General features: G+C 41.8%; 1 protein-coding gene across 3 annotated transcripts; it reads left to right on the top strand.

Annotated features, from left to right (window-relative positions):
• The first annotated feature begins 3,941 nt into the window (after positions 1 to 3,941).
• On the top strand, positions 3,942 to 20,837 carry epn1a (epsin 1a). 3 transcript variants are annotated; one of them, XM_050047373.1, is made up of 13 exons: positions 3,942 to 4,072; positions 9,294 to 9,456; positions 9,781 to 9,882; positions 10,245 to 10,403; positions 12,075 to 12,203; positions 12,548 to 12,668; positions 12,822 to 12,979; positions 13,183 to 13,254; positions 14,734 to 14,817; positions 16,061 to 16,343; positions 16,983 to 17,147; positions 17,339 to 17,581; positions 20,290 to 20,837. In XM_050047373.1, the coding sequence occupies exons 3-13, from the start codon at positions 9,814 to 9,816 to the stop codon at positions 20,754 to 20,756; spliced, it is 1,950 nt and encodes a 649-aa protein (XP_049903330.1). In that variant the 5' UTR covers positions 3,942 to 4,072; positions 9,294 to 9,456; positions 9,781 to 9,813; the 3' UTR covers positions 20,757 to 20,837. The 3 variants fall into 3 exon arrangements, with proteins under 3 accessions (XP_049903330.1, XP_049903329.1, XP_049903332.1); XM_050047372.1 differs by lacking the exon at positions 3,942 to 4,072 and adding an exon at positions 4,136 to 4,336; XM_050047375.1 differs by lacking the exons at positions 3,942 to 4,072; positions 13,183 to 13,254 and adding an exon at positions 4,137 to 4,336.
• Positions 20,838 to 20,849: the final 12 nt, after the last annotated feature.

Below are 20,849 nucleotides of genomic sequence, written 5' to 3' on the forward strand. Positions count from 1 at the left end.
ATTTTATGTCTCCTTGTGGTGGTTTTGTGTCTCTTTGTTTTTGTTTTGCATGTTCTTGTTGCCTGAGGGTCTACTCATCCATTAAATCATTTGAAAATCATTCTGTTTTGCTGATTTGTGCATCAGAGTTAAGGGCAAACTAATAAATGTCTCTTCCATTCACAAACTGATAACAGACATGTATTGATTTAGTTAGTTTTAGATTTCATACATACACAGCAAAACATCAATGTTGTGCTCTTAAATTAATCACAAACTCTGTTCTAACACAGCAGGGCCAGTGAGCATAAAGGCAACGCTGTATAAAGTTTCTCTGTGACATAACAGTGGAACAACACGTGTCGAAATAGCTTTTATGCTTGGCCTAATCGCCTGCGTTTGTTTGTTTGTCTTCATGAGATTACTGTTTCCAAAGCAGTTTGACAGCGCATCACAGTTGTACAGTTTGCTTGAGTCATGCTGCAGTATTTCTTTCAGTCCCCTCCTCCCTGGGGAGAAGGTGAAGATAAAAGGATAAAGACATGGAAGATAAAAGGGGGACTTGTACCACACATGCACCCCAGCTGTCCCTGTGTTGTTCTGATCTATCAGGCTTAACATGTAATATTTATGGATCCAGTGACAGGCGGCTCTGAGGTGAGCTGCTCTGGTATCACTTGATGCCACAGTTAGTTCAATGATGCCTCTGTGTGGACAAAGTGTGCCATTACATCACTGAGGATAAACCACACACAGTATTGTGCGTTACATTACATGACTTATTAATGAAGCTCAGGGAGTGATTTTGCATTTCTAGGTCAGTCTTGATTAAGGTGCTGTAAGCTTGAAATTAGAGGTGAAGTACATGCTGCTCTCGACATGATGTGGCCTGTTGCAGATTATAGTTTCAAACCACTGAGGAGAATCAATCAGCAGCTGGCTCATGTGTCTCCCCACTGAGGCTCCAACAAGGAGACTTTTGTTTGATAAGCAGTCATAAGGAGCGTCTGGGGAAGTAAATGTAATGTGTTTAGGACTATTTGTGCAAAAAGAAAATTGATTCAGATTACGTAACTTCCAGCTCCTCTGCTTGAATTGCAGACATGAATAAGAGAAGCTCTGTGTGGGTGAGGATGACTTTAAATCTGTATAGCTGATCACTCTTACTTTATAAGGACAATTACAGGAATACTTCACCCACAAAACCTTGCCTTGAACTTGTGAAGAAAACTTGTTGTAGTTTTTCTTGCATGCCTCCATGGAAAATGGACATATTGATTTACTGATTGATTCGGGACCATGTTCAACAACAGCAAACTATATCAAAACATCCATTTACAAACTCTCAGAAACTTGAGCAGTATAATCCAAGCCTTATTTATTTAGTTGTATACTCAGTACATCCCAAAACACATTTTCACCAAAAAAAACTTGGCTTGAAAGAGAGCATAGATACTTTCAGTCACTTTCAGTTATGTTTTAAATCGTGAGTTCTTGCAAAAGTGCATGGGTTTGGGAAGTACCCAGAATACAACTGGATAAAAGAGACTTGAATTATACAGCACAAGTCGTGTGAGAGTTCATGAACTGATGTTTTGATACAGTTTGCTGTTGTTAAACATGGTCCACAATCAATCCATAAATTAATATGTTCACTGTCTTCTGTGGAGGCATGTAAGAAAAGTTTTCTTCACAAATTCAAGGTTACACGACTTACTGATTTACACATGGTCATTTTGTGGGTGAAGCATTCCTTTAAAGCATAAACTACATATGACAGCATTCATATGACCTGCACACATTTTCACATTGGTCATGAATGTATTGGTGGTGACAATGATGGTGATAATATCCCCACAGAGTTTAGGTAAAACAGCTACGTCATAATGAACCACATGCACTGGGTTATGTCCTTTAAACCAGAAAGTGGGAAAGGCCAGTTTGTTGACTGTTAATATAATTACAATTTGTAGTCAATAAAGAATTCATTAAGACATAAATAGGCAAGGTAGCTTTATTTGTATAGCACATTTCATACACCAGAGCGATTCAAAGTTCTTAATGAGCAATAAAAAATGAAACATAATAAAGGATAAAAAAGATATAAAAGGTAAAATTAATTCTAAATGATTTACAATTTAAAAAATCCCCGTTAAAAGAGGTGCAAAGATAACAAGATTATTTAACTGATTTTAAATGAAGTTTAATAAAGTTGCAGTACAATTAAAATCAATAAAAGTACTTGATTAATGAAAATTACAGTGCAGTGCAAACAGGGTGAAGTTGGGTAGTTTGGGGTATCAAGTAAAATGGGACAAGTAAGGTTTTACATCTTGGGTTCTTTAAATATTAGCAAGGAATCACCAAACATGTTACTGCAAAATATGTTTTACATATGTATATATAATTTTTTTTGGGTCTAAGAGAAATAGTGTGGGCACTTGCAGGGACGCCATATGGGATGTTGATTCTCTGTTCTGCTTTGAAATAAGAGAGCTGCAGCTAAAACAATCAGGGAAGGCCCTTAACAACAAAAACGGCTGTAGAATGTTTGACTTATAATCAAAATAATTTCACAATACACTTTACTTTTCTTGGGAAATGGTTTTGAGTGAGTATGTCATGCGCCTAGGTAAAATGGGACAAAAGAATGACGCTAAAATTGGATGTTTTTCTCAAGTGAAACCAGCACATTTTAGGCTACAAGGTACCATACAATCATGACCTATGCTATTGTGCACCACCCTGTAATATTACAGACAGTTTTAGTATTTTTTTTTTGTCGATTAAAAACATGACCATGTGCAGACAACTGCAATGGTACCATTGGTTTTCAATGTACCCTTGGTTTTAACAGACAACTATGCACCTTGAACATGGAACAATCTCCAAAAAGATCTAAATTAGAAACACTTATATCCATCCATGAATTTAAGGGCATCATAAAGAATGTGGTGATAGAGACATGTGCTTGTTTTTTCTTGAGAGGTCACTATGTTTGAATAGTTGTTGTTTTATTGTGGATTTTTGTATTATATGTTGTATTTGTTGCATTTTAAATGTGTTTTGATTGGCTGCTACCTCGGCCAGGTCTCTCTTGTACAAGGGATTTTCAATCTCAATGGGACTTTCTGGTTAAATAAAGGTTAAATAGAATAAAAATAAAAAATCATTGTTGCACACACAAGCACACACACACACACACACTGTATTTCCACTGTACAAACAGGCACTAAAAGAACAGGGCAGAACAGTTGGATGATCGTTTTTAATGAATATAGTTTACATTAATTAGTTAATGAATTACTGACTGAATTGATGAATGGATTTAACTATTTAAAGCACAAACATGACTGTCCCATTTTACTTCAGGGTACAAGCTGTCCCATTTTACCTGAACATGACCTGAACATGGGTCCATGACTGAAAGTTTCTTAAGTATTTTGCTTGGCAACACATTTTTTATAGAGATGTAGCAGAGATACATAACAAGTGTAATGGTAACACACTCAGAATTTTAGGGGGTTTTCTTGGTAATCTACCATAGACTGTCCCCAATTAGACTACCTGACTTCACCCTAGTTTCAGTTTTGGTTTAAAGACTAAAGTAGGCTCTAAGTTATCTGTTGATCACCCTCTGTATAACTGTCCTCCCTGCTTTCCACGTGGCTGTATGAGCCCAATCAATGCTTTACTTTACATCTGATAGGCCTGTATGTAAGTATACATGGTGTTTAAAATGTTCGGTCTACAAAAAAGGAAATAGCGTCACATGTTGATGAAAGAGGATGTGATTTCTTTCCCCTACACAGTGCGTGGGTGGTATTTGAATAAAAAAGAAATTAGGCCAGACAATCAATTAAAAGTCACGTTCCTGTCTCCTTTTGAAGGGCTTAAACAATAACAAAACGTCGTTTCACTTTGTTTTGCTCATTTGGGACTTTAATTCAGGCTGTTAGAAAGTCAATTAATAATTCATGAGTCTTCTACTACCATCCCAGGAAAACAAAGCTACAGGGGGTGCGGTCTTTCCTGTAGTCGAGAACGGAAGCGGAAATTCGGCCATCTCCTCGTACATTCAAGCTACAACAGGGTCAGTACACACTTGATTTCAATTTTTACTGTGCTGTGTTGTCTTTATTTCTTGACATTTTTGCCTTGTGGTTTGAACTCGTGGGTTCAACACTGTCCTGAAGCAGGACGTGTCCTTGTTAAAGCTTGTACAGTCCAGCAGTCCTGTTGCGAACTAACTGGCAGGAGCTAGCTAGCTAACTGCTACCTTGCTAGCAGGCTAATCTTTCCTAGCAGCAGCAGCAACAGAGCAGCAAGTGATTTCTTTTATCAGTCAAACTGACAGGTAACCTTAACGTCCGTGTCTGGTCTGGTTTGTTTCAGTGTTGAGACAAGAACACCACCTTTAATTTGACGTTACTTTGCCTGCTAATTCCTGCCTAGCTACACCTTTCTGTACCCCTGTTTATACTTTACCCAGACTTTACCCAAACCCTGGTGTCAAAGTGCTAGCCAACTGTTTCGACTAGCTTAGGTGAGAATGGGAGAGTTTGCTTGCTAAGTGGCTAATGTAAGCTAACGGTGCCAGGTGACAGCTAGCGTTTGTTGGCTAATTAGCTGTAGTAGTTGCTCGTAAACTTGTCTTTCGCACACAGTCTATGTGGCACACATATGCTGGTTTGACGATGCACCTGGTAACACTGTTGTATAACGTTAATGTGAGGGTAACCATTAACTCTGAGTCTAGACTCTGCGCTGTGTCAAACACCCAGCGTAAGTTAACAGTTGCTGGTTAGCTAGCATAACGTCAGTTGACACAGCGTTAGCTAGCTAACTTGGTAGGTGTGACAGGGAAAGCTGCATTTGGATGGGCAGCGGTTCGTTAACGTTATCTGTGTGCCAGCTAACAGGGTGTGGGTAACTTCTTCGTTGTGGTGTGCAACGTTAACTGCATGCAGTTGATAGAAGGAATACGTTAGATCTGGTATCAGCTTTTATTGGCAAAGTAAATGTGTAAATATAATAGGGCTGGGCAGGATATCAATATTAGATTGATAGTGTGATATTAGACTAGATACTGTCTTGTCTTCTCCTGGTTTTAAAGACTGCATTATAGTAAAGTGATATACTTTACTGAGCTTCCCAGACTGTTGTAGCTTTACTGTTATTTGCCTTTACCCACTTAGTCTTTATATCCACATTACAGACCATTACTTAAAAAAAATCTTATTGTGTAAATATTTTGTTAAAGCAACAACAAGCAAACCTACAGTATATTCACAATATGGACATCAAGGTGTTTGTTCAAAAATATATAGATTTTTGATTTTCTTCATATTGCCTACCCCTAACACATACTAGGAATTTGACTCTTGAGTTTTTTGTACTCGCACAGAAACAAACATAACAGCTAAAAGCAAGGACAGCAAAGCTGAACAAGGTAAACAAAAACATCGCACTACCATGACTTGATATGAATATATATATAAAAAAGTACATAACATATGTAACAAAATTTACTTTGTGGGCAAGAGGCAGGGTACACCCTGGACAGGTCGCCAGACTAACGCAGGGCTGACACATAGAGACAGACAACCATTTACACTCGCATTCACACCTATGAACAATTTAGAGTCACCAATTAACCTGAATGTCTTTAGACTGTGGGAGGAAGCCGGAGTACCTGAGAGAAAACCCACGCTGACACCCTGTGTGAGCGTGGGAAAGTGTCAGCGTGGGTTTCTCTCATGTTTCTCTCTGGGTTTCTCTCATGCAAACTCCTCACAGAAGGGCTCCCCCCATCCAGGGTTTGAACCAGGAACCTTTTTGTTGTGAGGCAACAATGTTAGCCACTGCACCACTGTGCTGCCCTATTATTATTATTATTATTATTATTATTATTATTGTTACTACTACTACATTGTATTATTTTTAGATTTAAGGGCGGCAGTAGCTCAGTACATAGGGACTTGACTTGGGAACCAGAAGGTCTTCTGTTCAAGACCCTGTATGGAGTGTGGACTGGTAGCTGAAGAGTTACCAGTTCATGCTCTTGTCCTTTTGAGCAAGGCACAGAACCAGGGTTGGAAATTAGCACCAGACACACCAGCCAAATGTTGGTTAAGTATACATGTGACTGCCAGATTAGCTTCACTTACCAGCCAAAAAAACACAGTAATCCGTTGAGTGGCTGGTAGATTTTGGAATCCACCAGTCACAGTGGCAGGTGGACAAGAGAGTTCATTTCCACCCCTGCACAGAACCCCCAACTGCTCAGGTGCCTGTCCATGGGCAGCCCCCTCGATCTGACACATCTCTCCATTAAATGCACGTGTATAGGTAGCGTTTGTGTGAGTAAATTTCCCCTCTGGGATTATTAAAGTAAGTCGTCATCTTCTCCTTCTTGAATAGAAGACAGTTATGCAATGGCATGGAGTGCAGAGGGTGCTGGAATAAAATTTATTATTATAACAGGTTGCTTTACATACATGAGGTAGTTGGATTTGGCAGTATATAGCCCACAGCCTGCTTATACTCATTGATGTTGATATTTGCATGTTAAAAAACGGTGTCTATAAGCTATAAAAATACCACAAAGTTATTGACACTGGATGACTAATGTTACCTGTTCATCATAGTGACTGCCTGTGGAAAGAAACCGTTTTAGTGTCTGGTTGTTTTGGCATACGTTGTTCTGTCGCACTTTTCAGAGGGGAGAAGTTTCAACAGGTTGTGTCGAGGGTGTGAGTTCTACACTGCAATAATAGCTTAGGTTTAATGCCAACTCTTCACCCTGTTGCTAATGCAAAGCTTACGTTACATTTATAACATAGGTGTAACTGGGATTTTTTTGGTCCTCAATCACTTATCTACAACAGGTCGTTAACGTTCAGTGTTTAGCTTTGCATGGCTAGCTGTGTGTTGAGCTAAGTACGGCATCTGTCTCTCATAGTAGACCATAAAGTGATTGCGTTTTCTGTCCCTTAGTGCTTCAGAACAGCAGAAATTAAACGTAGTAAATTACATTTTCTCAAAGTGGTATAGATTGTGGAGAAATGTATGACAACCAGAGATACCAAGGGCATGTTATGTCCCTTATCACAGATCAGTTAGCGTGTCTGAACTTTGGTACAAAGCTTCAGGAGTCCCTGAGCTGGCTTTTGCAATAGTTGCCTTATGTTCCTTTATGTAACATGGTCTCGTATTTGTCTGACCTACAAATCTAAACACTGACATACATTTGTGTCAGGCCTATACGAACACTTTAAAAAGTTGTGTTTTGGAAGAGCATATCTGTCATGTCACTGGTTTGCCAAAGAAAACCTGAACAAAAAGTCATGTTTGAATTCATATAACTGCTAAAATGTGTTACTCTTGTTAATAAACCAGTTTATTTAACTGTGAGTGTGGGAAACAGTCCACAGGCATGGAGCGTGCCAATATTCTTTACATTGCTTATAACAAACTAACAAATAAACAAACAAAAAAACAGTAAACCCAGGTGAGTCTATGTACCTCCCTGTCACCATTGAGTCTGAGTGCAGTCTGCAGAAAGGTCTGCAAGAATGGAGGGAGCAGCACTGTTTCTCCTTTCAGTGCTCATTTGCCTGGTCGGAGGTAATATTCATGCAGTGGGTGGGATGAATTTATCATCTTCTTTGGCGCAAAAAAAGTGTCTTCCTCCCTTTAGTCTTTAAGAGATTGCAGCTGAGGGAGTGGCCAAGCACTGTGTTTGAAGATGATCTTAAATGCCCTTTGCTGAGCTTGCTCAAACTTCTTCTCTTTCCATTAAGTGCATCTAAAGAGAAGAACATGTCCAAACTCAAGCAATAACATAATTATAGCACAGCCTTATGAAGAGGCAGACGAATAACTGGATAATGACTGGGTGTCTTTTATTATTGTACGGGAAAGGTTAGGGTTAAGGCTTGCTCTTAAACTTTCATCGAGAACTTTTAAATGGACTGACAACAAAGTGATGTCTGGAGGTGAGTTAGGTACTTCTAAAGCCACTTTCAGAAAGCTTTTTGTTTGTCATGTTGTTTTGTAACAGGCCGAGATGGCGTGTATTTGGTGAGAAAATGCAGATAGTGGCGGTGAAAGGATACATCTGGTCAGCAACAGTGTTTCAGCCTGCTGTGTAAGCAATCAAATACAAACAATGCTCAGTAGGTACCGAGGGATCCGATATTGTGCCACAAAATCATTCTCTGCATGCCATTACACCACCAGCAGCAGCAAACTGGATGGGTCTGTGATGCTGCTGTCAAACGCAGACCCAGCTACCAGTGTGGCACAACAGAAACAACCATTTATTTCAACAGACAGTGTCTCCGCTTGTCAGTCATCCAGTTTGTGCTGATAACTTGCTCACCCTACACTTCACCTCTTGTTAATAGCTGACAGGAGTAAAACACTGTGTTTCACTTCGAGGCTTGACAGCTGTATGTTCTGAGATGCCCCTGCACATAGTGTCTTATCAAGTTCAGATTTGCGTACTCTTGGCTCATCTCTTAAATTAAAAAGTCATTAGCTTTACAAGTCTTTCTATGCTCTTATATGGCGTCTGTCTTTCCATTCCTGTAAACTCTTATTCCACTTGATGTTACTGCCTGGTAATGAGATTAAGATAACAGCTCATGGTGTTATCAATCTGATGATAAGAAATATTATTACATGAAATTAAATGGACACATGTTGTTGTGTAGCAGGCCGCAGAGTTCAAAATTCAGTTTCTGTGCAGAAATCCAATATTTATTTAATGCTGCTGTTGCATAGCTTGACCCTGATGGAAAGATAGAGGTTGCCTGAATGATTTTCAAACGTGAAAGTAATTATTGACTGAACCATGAATGAATCACAAGTTTGAAATGTGTACTTCCACATGTCTTACTCCTAACACATGCAGTTCCTTTCAACTCAGATAATGTGACTTATACCTAATGCTACTATTTAGATTTGACAACTGATTTTACGAGTATGAGGAACAACACGTTTTTTTTACCATTCTGTGTGTTAGTGGCTCAGCAATAGTCTCTTTATACTATCTGCTATTGTTAAGAGAATAAAAAGGACTTCAAGACCCGACTTTTATAAGTAAGATGAAGTCTTTAACTATTATGTTAAATCTAAATATTAGCCATGTGTGGATCAGCAGCAAGTCCTGTGATTTGTTGCTGAATATCTGCTTTGTAATCCAGCATAAAGTTTTAACTTGTCCTTATTTCTTTGTTGTGATTTAGTAGTAATCTTTCAGTGACTATGGGTTATTTTTTAACGTTAATCTCAATCTTGCTCTGTAGTTTTCATCTCCCCACGCTCGAGGTTTTGGGACCCAATGTTGCCACGGGAAGAAACAGACAAACTGAGACATAGCACTCCGTGAATGAGTGGCTCACGAGCCAGAACACACGAAAAAGATACCAAGAGGAGAGACCCTTATTCTACATCATTCTTGTGTAACAGGTGTGCATGACGCTGTTTCTCTTCCTCTGTTGATGCCAGTAGTCACGTGATTTCAGAATGATCTCTGGTATAGACACCATCTTTCACACTCTGATTGTTCCTCTCAAGGTCCCTCACTCTTTCATCCAGACTCTTGTGCTTGCATGCATCTGCTCCAGTCCGTTTAACTCTTCATCTTCGTGCACTCTTTTTTTTTATCAGTAATAACTCTTTTAATGAAGTATTTTTGTCTTACATTTCATTTTAAATAATGTTCTTTGCCCTGTCGCTGTTTGTTTTGTATTAACTTTATTCTACAACCCTTCTTCTCCGTCTGCTGTTCAGATTGCAACAGAACTCGACGGCCAGACCGTTGCCATGTCGACCTCATCGCTACGGCGACAAGTAAAGAACATCGTCCACAACTATTCAGAGGCTGAAATCAAGGTTGTGTGTCCTTCTGCTTATCTGGCTTCTTCTGCCGTCCTCTCACACCCACATCCCCCATATGTCCGCGGCTTAAATGTCGCCCGTGTATCTCTGCAGCACATATGACATAACGTAGCTGCTGATAATCTAATATTTCTTTGAAGCAATCTCCTCATTCTTTCCCCTTGTTATACATGATACGACATAATCTAATCATATTATCCGTTCATTAGTTTTTCCCTGTCTTCCTTGTGTTGTAATTGAGTTTGCATTGCTACTCAGAACACTGTGGACCATTAAATTGCCCCAAATTTTTCTTACCACGGACAGTCTTGGATGGAGGATAATTTCACTTTGTCGCTTGCTGTGCTGTTGTGCAGGTTAGAGAGGCGACATCCAATGACCCATGGGGCCCCAGCAGCTCTCTGATGTCAGAGATTGCTGACCTGACCTACAATGTTGTGGCCTTCTCGGAAATCATGAGCATGGTGTGGAAGCGCCTCAATGACCATGGCAAGAACTGGAGACACGTGTACAAGGTTTGTGTATGTGGGTGTGTTTGTGTGTGTTAAAGCCAGGGGTGTAATGCCATTTCTTTAAGTACTGGAGTGCACCTTTGACACACGTGTATTTGTGCACAGATGTGGTTAAGTTGTGGCTCTTTTGAAAATTATGTAACTGCTGTTCCTGGAAAGTTTACAGAGTCTACAGCGGTCAACTACAACTGACCACATGATCAAATGTTAGACAGACTTTAGTAATGGTTTCATCATGTTGTGATTATTACACAGTAGTCAGCCAAACATTAGAGCATAAGGCTCTACTGTGAATGTAGTCGGTTGTAATTAGTGTAGCATTAACCAATACAGTACAGGCCAAATAACACAAGTAGTTTGTGTTTTGAATGATTCATTTACATACTTGTGCGGTGCACATGAAGCCGCATTCATAACATCCGTTCTCAGGAAAAGTTGCAGTGCAGGCAGAGGTCAGGCTCGTTAAACGTAGCTTCCCTGCAGGCATTGGAGCATAAGCTGGCCAAGTTTAACAGACTGGCTTTGTAATGCTTCTTTTCAAATGCTTCATTAATGAAGAAACCGTTGGAAGAGTGATGCATATATCATATACAGTCAGCTAGCTATAGACTGAGAAAAAATAATTGAAGTCACTGCTGCTCCAGAGCTGCCGGCGGCTCCTGTCAACTTTTAAGGTGGAATGTTTTCTTGCATGTTACTCAGTGCACGAGCTGACGTTGTCATGAATCAGTCAACACACCCTAATTGTACATTTGACAACTTTGACCATTCTATTTATTTATTTTATTTGATAATTGGATCTTCAGGCACTTATTAAATGTAATTAATTTCAACTGAAAAATGGAAACTAAAATATTTCTGTACTTTGAGGAAAGAAAAAGTGGCATAGCGGCATTCTGGTGTGCTCCAGCAGCACTGCACCTATGGTTGGGAATATTGTTGTGGTGATCACAGTACATACCAATAGTTCAATATTGTGTTTGCAGTGTTGCAGTGCAATGTATGTATGTGTAATGTACATTATTCTAGCAACAGGATGCATCTGAAATCCCACCCTATTTACAGTGCAGTCCACTTAATTTAATTTGATTTTCATCTTCTTTTTTTTTTAAATAGAATTTTAGAGTGAAATTTCTATTCTATATAGTGCTTTCAAGTATTCCCAGAGTGGAATTAAAGCAGTGTCAACAAAGTGAACTTAGCTTTCTGCTAACAGTCCCACAATGCAATACATCCCATTTTATACAGGGAAAAAAATACAGTTGTTGCTACACCATATGTGATAAAGCAGAATGACAATGATTCAGACTCTGAATCATTGCCTCTGAATTTCAGAGGTGTGTCTTAAAATCTTGATTTACTGTCCACTACAGAGTGAACTATTGAGTGTTTACTGTTAGCTATAGTCCATGAGTAAGAGAGGGAGTGATTTCAAATGCAGTGTTAATATTACTGGTTTTATGAAATGAATAAATTACAGATTTTTTGTAGTATTTTTCCAGATTTTTGTGGTAAAAGTTTTCACATTATAAGTTATTTTGTGATTCCCACTCCTTCACTACATAGCTGTGTATTTTTGCGTGTGTGAATGACTGTAGCTTGTTAATGGCTTTAATATTTGCATTTCCAGACCTTTTCTACCTTTGGTCATTGTTTGTGATTTGTATTTTCCAGGCTATGACTCTTATGGAGTACCTGATCAAGACCGGTTCAGAACGTGTCGCCCAACAGTGCCGAGAGAACATATACGCAGTCCAGACCCTCAAGGATTTTCAGTACATAGACAGGGACGGCAAAGACCAGGTACACAAACACGGCCACGCTCACAAAGCTGCATAGAAAGTTAGAGTGATTTGCGAGTAAGGTCCACCTCTGTGGAATGCACAAAGTCGCCGCCGTGTGTTATTCAAGGACATTTTACAATGAGTGTCCGACCTCTTGTGCAAACTTACAGAGCCGTCCATAAAAGGTTTTTATGGGTTGTTGATAACTGAAACCGTGGTAAGTTAACGAGCTGTTACACTAACAGCACAGTGTAGTCACAGCTTTAGTAATTAAATGTATGTGTGTTTGTATAATATAACATTTAAAAAAGGGAACACACATCTGCAGCATGTAATTGTGTGCTTACACCTGTGTTTTTCCAGGGGGTGAATGTGCGAGAGAAAGCCAAACAGCTTGTGACGCTGCTGAAAGATGAAGAGAGACTAAGAGAGGAGAGGATCCACGCCCTCAAAACCAAAGAGAAGATGGCACAGACCTCCAGTGGTGAGATTTGCCCTTAAAACAGACATAATAAAGGGTTGAGCCAGTGCTCAGAGATACAGTGATACACTCTGAGAGAATCTCTGAGCTTCTCTGAGAAGTTAATAACCTGAGTCGAGCTCTCATCCATGCATATGCTTATTTGTTTTGCTGCAGCCTCCTCAGCTCCCTCAGCGCCCAGCCTGGGGGGCAGCCTCTCAGTGGGCTCCCACTCTGGAGGGGCAGACCCTGAGCAGGCGTGGCCACAGAGCTCTGGAGAGGAAGATCTACAGCTCCAGCTGGCTTTGGCCATGAGTAAAGAAGAGGCAGAGCAGGTAACACAAAGCAGCATATTCAAGGCAGGGACAGATGCATTACTGCTCTCTAAGATAAGGATTAAAGCATGACTATAACTACAGCTAAGTTTGCAGTTTGTACAGTCTGTTGCAGCAGTTGTGTACACAGAGGCATATTACTGATAATTTTCACGACATACACCTAGCTTTGCTCTCACCATGTAACACCTGACCTCCCCCAGACTAGCAAGGACCCTCTGGAGGACGCAGAGCTCCGCTATGCAATCACACTCAGCAAAGAGATGCAACAAAAGGTCAGGGGCAGAGAGTGAGCCCAGCTGACTGGCCAGCCAGTCACCAACTATCTGTCTTTCTGTCAATTGGAATCTCTCAAACACACATCGTGTATTGATCAACCAGGAAAAATTAATTTATGCTCATATTTGTCATGTGTCATTTTCCTCAAGATGCAAATTTGCATCAGACTGCAGTAATTTGGTTGAGATAATTTAGTTTGCTGTGCAGTGTCACATTTTTTCACAGTGCTTGCACTCATAAAAAAGTGTAGATGCTTTTCAAATCTTTGTCCAGTGAGCCCCCGAAGAATTAACTCTAATTTGATTTGTTGAATTTGCATGGCATTGGCAAATATTCATCATAACTGACTAAATTTAACACTGAATGGTTTGTAAGTGTTGATTGTTCTTTCCTCCCTGTCACCCTCTCTGATGGCATGCTTTGACCTGTAGCCTTTATTTGAGATGCACTCTTTTCCTGACCTGTTACACCTGTCTCCTGCTGTTGTAACCTCCTTGTTCTGTGTTCACTGAGTGCAAAACGTGTTTGCTTGTTGTATTCAGGTGGTTAGAGTCCTGAACCTGCTTTACCACTTGACTGGTTAAGTTTATAAATTAATGCAGGGTCTTAAGGGGGATAATGCTGTTGTTGTTATTGCTTAGTGGCATCATGCATGAGACTTGTTCAGTTCTGCAGCAGACACGGCCTGTTTCCTTGTGGATTAGTCAGTGTTCTGCTGTGTGATAGTCAGTCCTCCTTATAAAGACGTAGGACAAAAGGTGGCATTAGGTAGGGATGTCCTGGACTGATCTGCAAGATCTGTATTAGGTGTGATTAAGGCATTTTTATTCAATATTGGTTATGTAAAGCCTGCTTCATTTCCACTCCATTTTTTTTTTATCATAACCTTTTGTGCTCCTGGTAGGCTGGATGATAAAGTGGCTCCACTGTGCTTAGCTGAAAAACTATCTCTAATGCACAGCATCGTGAGCAAGTGAACCACGAGCAGCAGAGACAGATTAAAACCAGCTTCTGTGGATTATTCACAATGACAGCATGTCAGCAAGCAAATTAACCACAGCTGCTTTCACAGCTGCCCCCGGCCCCGCCCATTAAGTGCTGCTCTTGGTTGAAACTGCGTTCAAACCTCAGTATTCTGTTTTTCACATCCTATCTGTGTCTAAACCTGCTTGCCACAGCAGCACTACAGTTCTCAGTATTCTCTTGGGTAGTCTTGTGTCAACGGTTGTGAATGAGCTTTTTTTCTGTGTGAAACAAGCATTCGTCTGATTGGTTATTAGTTGAAATACTGTAATGTAGAATTGGTTGATTTGCGTTAATGTTCTGTCGATGATTAAAGGTCAGGTTCATTTTCCAATCCCACTGATTCAGACTTTTATTGTGATTTGTAAACCAATCCTGAATCCATACGTGTGGTGTGCTGTCTGAAAGTGTGTGTCTCAGGTTGCTGACATCACAGTGTGTGTGATTGGCAGGAAGAGCGACTGCGCAGAGGCGACGACCTGAGACTGCAGATGGCCATCGAGGAGAGCAAGAGGGAGAAGACCAAGCCTGAGGAGGTATGTGAAACTGTACATCTCTCACTCTTCTGTTGTTACTCTCTTTAGCTGTGTGTCTGTGTTTTTGCAATTTACTGTACATATGAACTCGAACATTTTGTTGGTGGTTATTAAAGCCTCTCACATTAAATCAGTCACATACTTGAGTTTAAATCATTAAGAAGATGATAGCATGCTCAGCTGAATAAACCAGATGCTTTCATAACTAATGTAGGGGTGCACAGTTCGTACATATTACTGACATCGTTGATGCAAAGTAGATCAAAATCATGCCGATTTTTTTTAGTCGCTAATGCAATACCATTTTTCCATATGTGAAACCTGTCCAAATGGGGCTTTCTCTGGGATATGTCCAGATGTTCACAGCCACTATGTTTGGATTTATATTTGTTTTTCAGGCCTGTCAGTTGACATATTACTTGATGTAGCTCATTAATTTAAATTTTTCAGATTTTCATATACGTTGATCATACTAGAAGATGCCTGTGTGCTCACACTCTGTCGACTGAAGCTGTACTTGGCATTATATGCTGTCAGATTCTTAAAGGTTGTAACTGGCATCGCTAGCATATTTCAGCCTCGATCTGGGGTCTGAAATATCTACAGAAACTGTCTCTCTGTTGAACGCAGATGGCCCTCGAACCACAGCATCGGTGTATGTGACTTTAAACATCTGTGCACATGGTGCAGAAATCAGGAATAGAAATCTTGTAGTTTCATCAAGTTATAATAACACTGCACAGAAAAGAAACTGAGAATTTATGGTAAGAAGTTCAGTCTGGTTTCGTTCACCGTCTGTTTGATGCAACTGTGTGGTCTGCAAGTTGTCTACTACTTCTGTGTTTTGTGAATCTTATCACAACACCATCATCTAACCTCAGCGTTGTGGGGTGATTGGGTCTTAGATTTCTTAGGCAAATATCTCCTCATGGTCTGCTAGCTGTCTATTCGGTGGGCGCTGAAAAAAACCTGGTGTTCATGCCTTGGTTCTGTAAATGGGAAACAAACAAACCGGCTCAGACAGAGTTGCACCACACTATTCCAGCCAATCAGAAACAGAGCACGAGACTGTGGAAAGGCCATGGATATATTCAGATGGATATAAAGGCAGTGGGAGCGTGTACAACAGTAAAACGGAGCATCTGGAGGAGCACTGATTTGTTTTAAGTGTTTAATAAAATATCAACAGTCTTGCTCCAGGGTCACTGACTCCACCTTTGATCTATAATATATTCTCTCTCAGGGCTCTCTGATGGAGCTGAGTGCCGTGGACCCCTGGGGGGCCGCCCCTGCTGCCGCCACTGTGGGCTCTGCCGGTCCCTCGCCTCCACCCACAGTACCTGCTCCTGCTGCCTCAGGTCCGTGGGGCACAGCCCCCGCAGACCCTTGGGGGGTTGCGTCGCCCACATCTCCTACAAGCTCCGACCCCTGGGGTGGGGGAGCCCCGCCCACTATAGCCCCTCCCCCAGACCCCTGGGGAGAGACGTCCAACAGAGTTAACAACGTCGACCCCTGGGGGAGCTCCGGTAAGATGCTGCAACACTGGTCACGTATTCACTCTGTCAGGTTTGTTGGAAACATACTCATCGCTGAGTATAAAACAGAAGTGTGTCCTGCTCTGTGGGTGAAAGAGGATGTGAAGACCTCTCGACTTTTATTCCTCTTCACTCCACCGTTCCATTTCCTGTCTTCATTACAGCCCTGTTACATTTTCTGTCATGTCCCCATGTTGTCATATTATCTCATACGCTCACATGCTTTCAGTTTGTAATGAGGAAAGCAAGCATGCTAAACCCATTCTCCCTCTGTGTCTAAACCAGGGATTTTTATCCTCTTGTTTCTACTCAGGACTGACTGTGGCTGTGTCTCAACCAGCGCTGTCTCTTCTCTTACCCTTATGTGCCTTTTTAATGTGTGGGCTAGCTGCTTACTATCTCTCCTTTACCTCCACGGAGCTTTAGATAACAAATAGGTGACAGTAACACGGTGGACAGCTACAGAAAGTCTGCTCTCACCTGTGGAATTAGTGGGACTGCAGAGGTCAAGGAGAGAAATACCAGTGTTGGAACCCAGCCCAGCTTCCTGCTCCCTCCTTATTGTGGATTGTACCTGTAAGGTGTTGTGTTAACCCTCCCCTACCCTGCGTCTCCTCCCCTCCCCTGTAGCTGTGACCCCCCCCAGTGCCGACCCCTGGGGCCCCCCAGTGCCACCCAGCACGTCCTCCTCGGGGGGGCCAGTAGACCCCTGGGCAAGGGACGGGCCTGTCCCTGCCTCTGACCCTATCACCTCCGACATCTGGAGTGGCACCGCCAAACACACAAACGGCACAGGTACATTCACACTTATAGCTACACGGACTCACAAACACTGAGGTACTGGTTCACACGCATGCACACAACAGTTGTCTTGTCCTACATTTCATCCTCCTCTAGTATCTGTGGTGAAGCAGTTCTACGTTCTGTTTCATTATAATGAAAGAAATTATATTCTGATTTCTATTCCTCCTTCGTTTCCTCCTCAGGAGACCCAGAGCGACGAGGGTCCCCAGCAGCAGGCTGTGACAGCACAGGCTCACCGGTGCCCTTCGACCTTTCATCTCTTGGTTCCTCACTTCCCGTTCGTAAGACTCCTGAGTCCTTCCTCGGCCCCAACGCAGCGCTTGTGGATCTCGATTCCCTGGTATCGTCTAAACCCAAACCCAAACAGCCGCCGCCTCCTTCCATCTCTTCCTCTTCAGCACACAACCCCTTCCTCCAGAACACAGGTTAGTTACAGCTATCGTGTTATCTGTGTGTAACCTGAGAAAGAGAAAAACAGCTCTTATTAAGCTCAGCATTACCTCTCTAGTCAGTCTTACTCTTCCTGGGAAGGGTTTTTAAGCTTTTGGTAGAGCCATGCAGGTTGCACGAAGTTTTAAATGCCATCATCAGCTGTTTAATTATTCACAATAATACACAGCTGAAAAAGACCATCTATATAAAATACGCTCTGAATCAGGTCCTTAATGTCTTCAATTCAATGTTACAGTAAGACCTTAAACGTCATTAAATAGCCTTAAATTTGAATTTGTGAGGTCTTAACTACAAACAGTTTATCTTATTTCCTTTATCCATTTTTTAATTTCTTTTTGTGAAAATGAGTGAAGCCTTTATATGTAAAAGTCATCATTTCTAATGTCACATATCTTTAAAAAACTATAATACCGTCATTTTATTTAATACTTGCAATTACCTGTTGGCAAAATGTAGACAAACTTCACTCTCTCTGATAACTGTATTCATACATAACAATTACCTCTGCACAAGACCACATATATACTATTTACCTGCGATGCCTGGATAAGTAAAACATGATTTGTCAAAACATCTGTCCTAAATTTGGTTAAAAGGTGTCTTGAATGGGTCTTAAAAATCAATAAATTTAAGTGTCTGATACCTGTAGGAGTATGGGGAGAGTTTGGCTGAAAGGAATTCGGTTTTTCTGAACACCCCAGATCAAATGCAGGCAATGAACCAACCAACAATCATGTGAGAGATGAACTATACTCATGATATTTTTTGGCACGTTTTAGCCTTTAATTGATAGGACAGACAAGCGTGAAAGGGGGAGAGAGGGAGGGAGTGACATGCAGCAAAGAGCCACAGGCTGGAGTCGAACCCGGGCCGCTGCGGCAACAGCCTTGTACATGGGGCGCCTGCTCTATCCACTAAGCCACTGACTACCCATGTTTTGCATTTTTGCCAGAAAAAAATTATTATCAGAAAAGTTTGGGGCAGCAGGGTGGCGCAGTAGTTATCATTGTCGCCTCGCAGCAAGAGGGTTCCTGGTTTGCACCCCGGGGATGCGGTGTGCAAAGCCTGCATGTTCTCCCCGAGTCAGCGTGGGTTTTCTCTGGGTACTCCGGCTTCCTCCCACAGTCCAAAGACATGCAGGTTAATTGGTGACTCTAAATTGGCCGTAGGTGTGAATGTAAATGGTTGTTTGTCTCTATAGCCCAGTTTCCACTGAGCAGTATGATACGGGTCAGTTTGGTACACTTTTTTTCTGTTTCCACTGTAAAAAGTTGTAGATGGTACTAGGCATGTAACGATATGTCAAATTCCGCGGTGTCGCGATAAAATAAATTCTCGATACCGTCGTGGGAATGCCACGGTAGTTATATAGCTGCGTTCTCCTACAGAGCCGGTAATATGACTGTGCGACTGCATTCCCCATAATCCTTTGCATGCAACTGCGCACGCAGGTGAGAGCAGACTCGTGCAGCTCAGCCTCCGTCTCTGACCCGTGCGTGACCGGAGGAAACAGCGAATAAAAGTACGGAGATTGATTGTTCTTCTCTGTGGATTTTCTCCGCGACCGTGCGTCATAACAAGAAACCACGTATATCACGTGAAACAGCGGAATCGTGGCTTTCCGACAAGACCAAGCACTTGTCGGTAGTCCAATGTTTTCACAGCGAAAAAAAAAAGATAATGTTACACTAAAATAATGTATAACAAAGCTTTCATACAGCTTTGCACATTACTTTTGGATGGATTACTCGCGAAATGCAGGGTCGCACAGAAATGCCACGCATATCACATGAAAGCGCAGGACCAGAGCTTTTCTCTCCTCATCTCCTGTTCTAGGGTCTCCTTGATGTCAAGATTGTCAACCTGGCGTGAACAAACTGAGTGAATTGTGTGTTTTTGAGTTTTTCTATGACTTCCAGGGAAATGGCTAGGCTTTATTTATTTTGGTTTTCTTTTACACACATCTCTACCCACCTCTCTCTCTCTCTCTCTCTCTNAGCAGTAATAGGGGGGAAATGAAAGCACATGTTCAACTGTGTGTTGATTTGTTTATGATACGCTTTCAAGTTAAAAATAACATGCTGTACAGTATACATGCACTATTTTTGAATAAAATAGCTATTTTTAACAATAAATTTTCTCTTTTTTCCCCTTGTATAAATATCGTGATATATATCGCATCGTGGACTTTTTTATCGTGATAATATCGTATCGAGTTTCTGGTATCGTTACGTCCCTAGATGGTACCGATGAAACTGTTTTGTACTGTCCCCATTTTTGGTCACCCCCTCTGTTGGGGTACCTAGCACACAGATCTGGTGTTAAAATGTGGAGTTAAAACACTGCATTCCATTGACTGGTCAACAAAGAGTCATTTCTTTAGCCCTGTGATAGTCTGGCAACCTGTCCAGGGTGTACCCTGCCTCTCCCCAATGTCAGCTGGGATAGGCTCCAGCTCCCCCACGACCCCTAACAGGATAATTGATTACAGAAAACGAATGAATGAATCAATCACAAAAGTTGCTGATAATTCTCTGTCGATGTACTTATCGATAAAATGACATGTCGTAGATTTGAAAACCTGATATTGATAAAAAAAATAATAATTCTATGAAAATGTGTTGAACATAACATACAGGTAGATATTAAATGACTTTTTTCTGTCCCCTCTGACCCTCAGGCTCATCTCCTGCTCCTGGCATGGCAGTGACACCAGGAAGCACCATTTCCAGTCGGGGAGTTTCTCCAACGCCTGCCTCCTCCAACCCTTTCGGCGTGGCTCCATCCATGACCTCCATCTCACCTCAGCCCTCATCACTTGGCCTGAGCGGCCTCCGCTCCAGTCCTGTGCCTCCCAATCCCATGCTGGGCATGGTGCAACCCGGAATGGGCATGGGGCCAATGAGTGTGGGTATGGGGGCTCCAGGAATGGGCCTGGGCATGATGCAGGCCAGCCCCATGGGCATGCCCTACAGCGGGCTCTCACCTATGGCCCCCCCGGGCTCGGCTCTGTTGGGGCCCGGAGGCACAGCACCTCCTCAGCTGATTTTGGGTGGGCCCGCTGGAACAGGAGGAGTGATGGGGGCAGGAGGGTCAGTGGGAGGCGGAGGAACGACGGGAGCGAGCACCAACCCTTTTCTTCTTTGAGGAAGTGTCACCACTACTTTGCTCACCTGTTTCAACCTCCTCTGTCGTACCTGCTGCCCCCTTCATTCACCCCACCCTCCCTCAACACAATTT

Source organism: Epinephelus moara, chromosome 6 (assembly GCF_006386435.1).
Source record: "Epinephelus moara isolate mb chromosome 6, YSFRI_EMoa_1.0, whole genome shotgun sequence".
In the NCBI taxonomy this organism is placed as follows: domain Eukaryota; kingdom Metazoa; phylum Chordata; class Actinopteri; order Perciformes; family Serranidae; genus Epinephelus; species Epinephelus moara.

What these genes read in the sequence shown, in the direction of transcription:
- epn1a (XM_050047373.1), top strand. Translation starts at nt 9,814, where the DNA reads ATGTCGACCTCATCGCTACGGCGACAAGTAAAGAACATCGTCCACAAC. An exon ending in ACAGGGACGGCAAAGACCAG is followed by an intron (nt 12,204 to 12,547) that starts GTACACAAACAC and finishes GTGTTTTTCCAG; the next exon opens with GGGGTGAATGTGCGAGAGAA. An exon ending in CCCCTTCCTCCAGAACACAG is followed by an intron (nt 17,582 to 20,289) that starts GTTAGTTACAGC and finishes TCTGACCCTCAG; the next exon opens with GCTCATCTCCTGCTCCTGGC.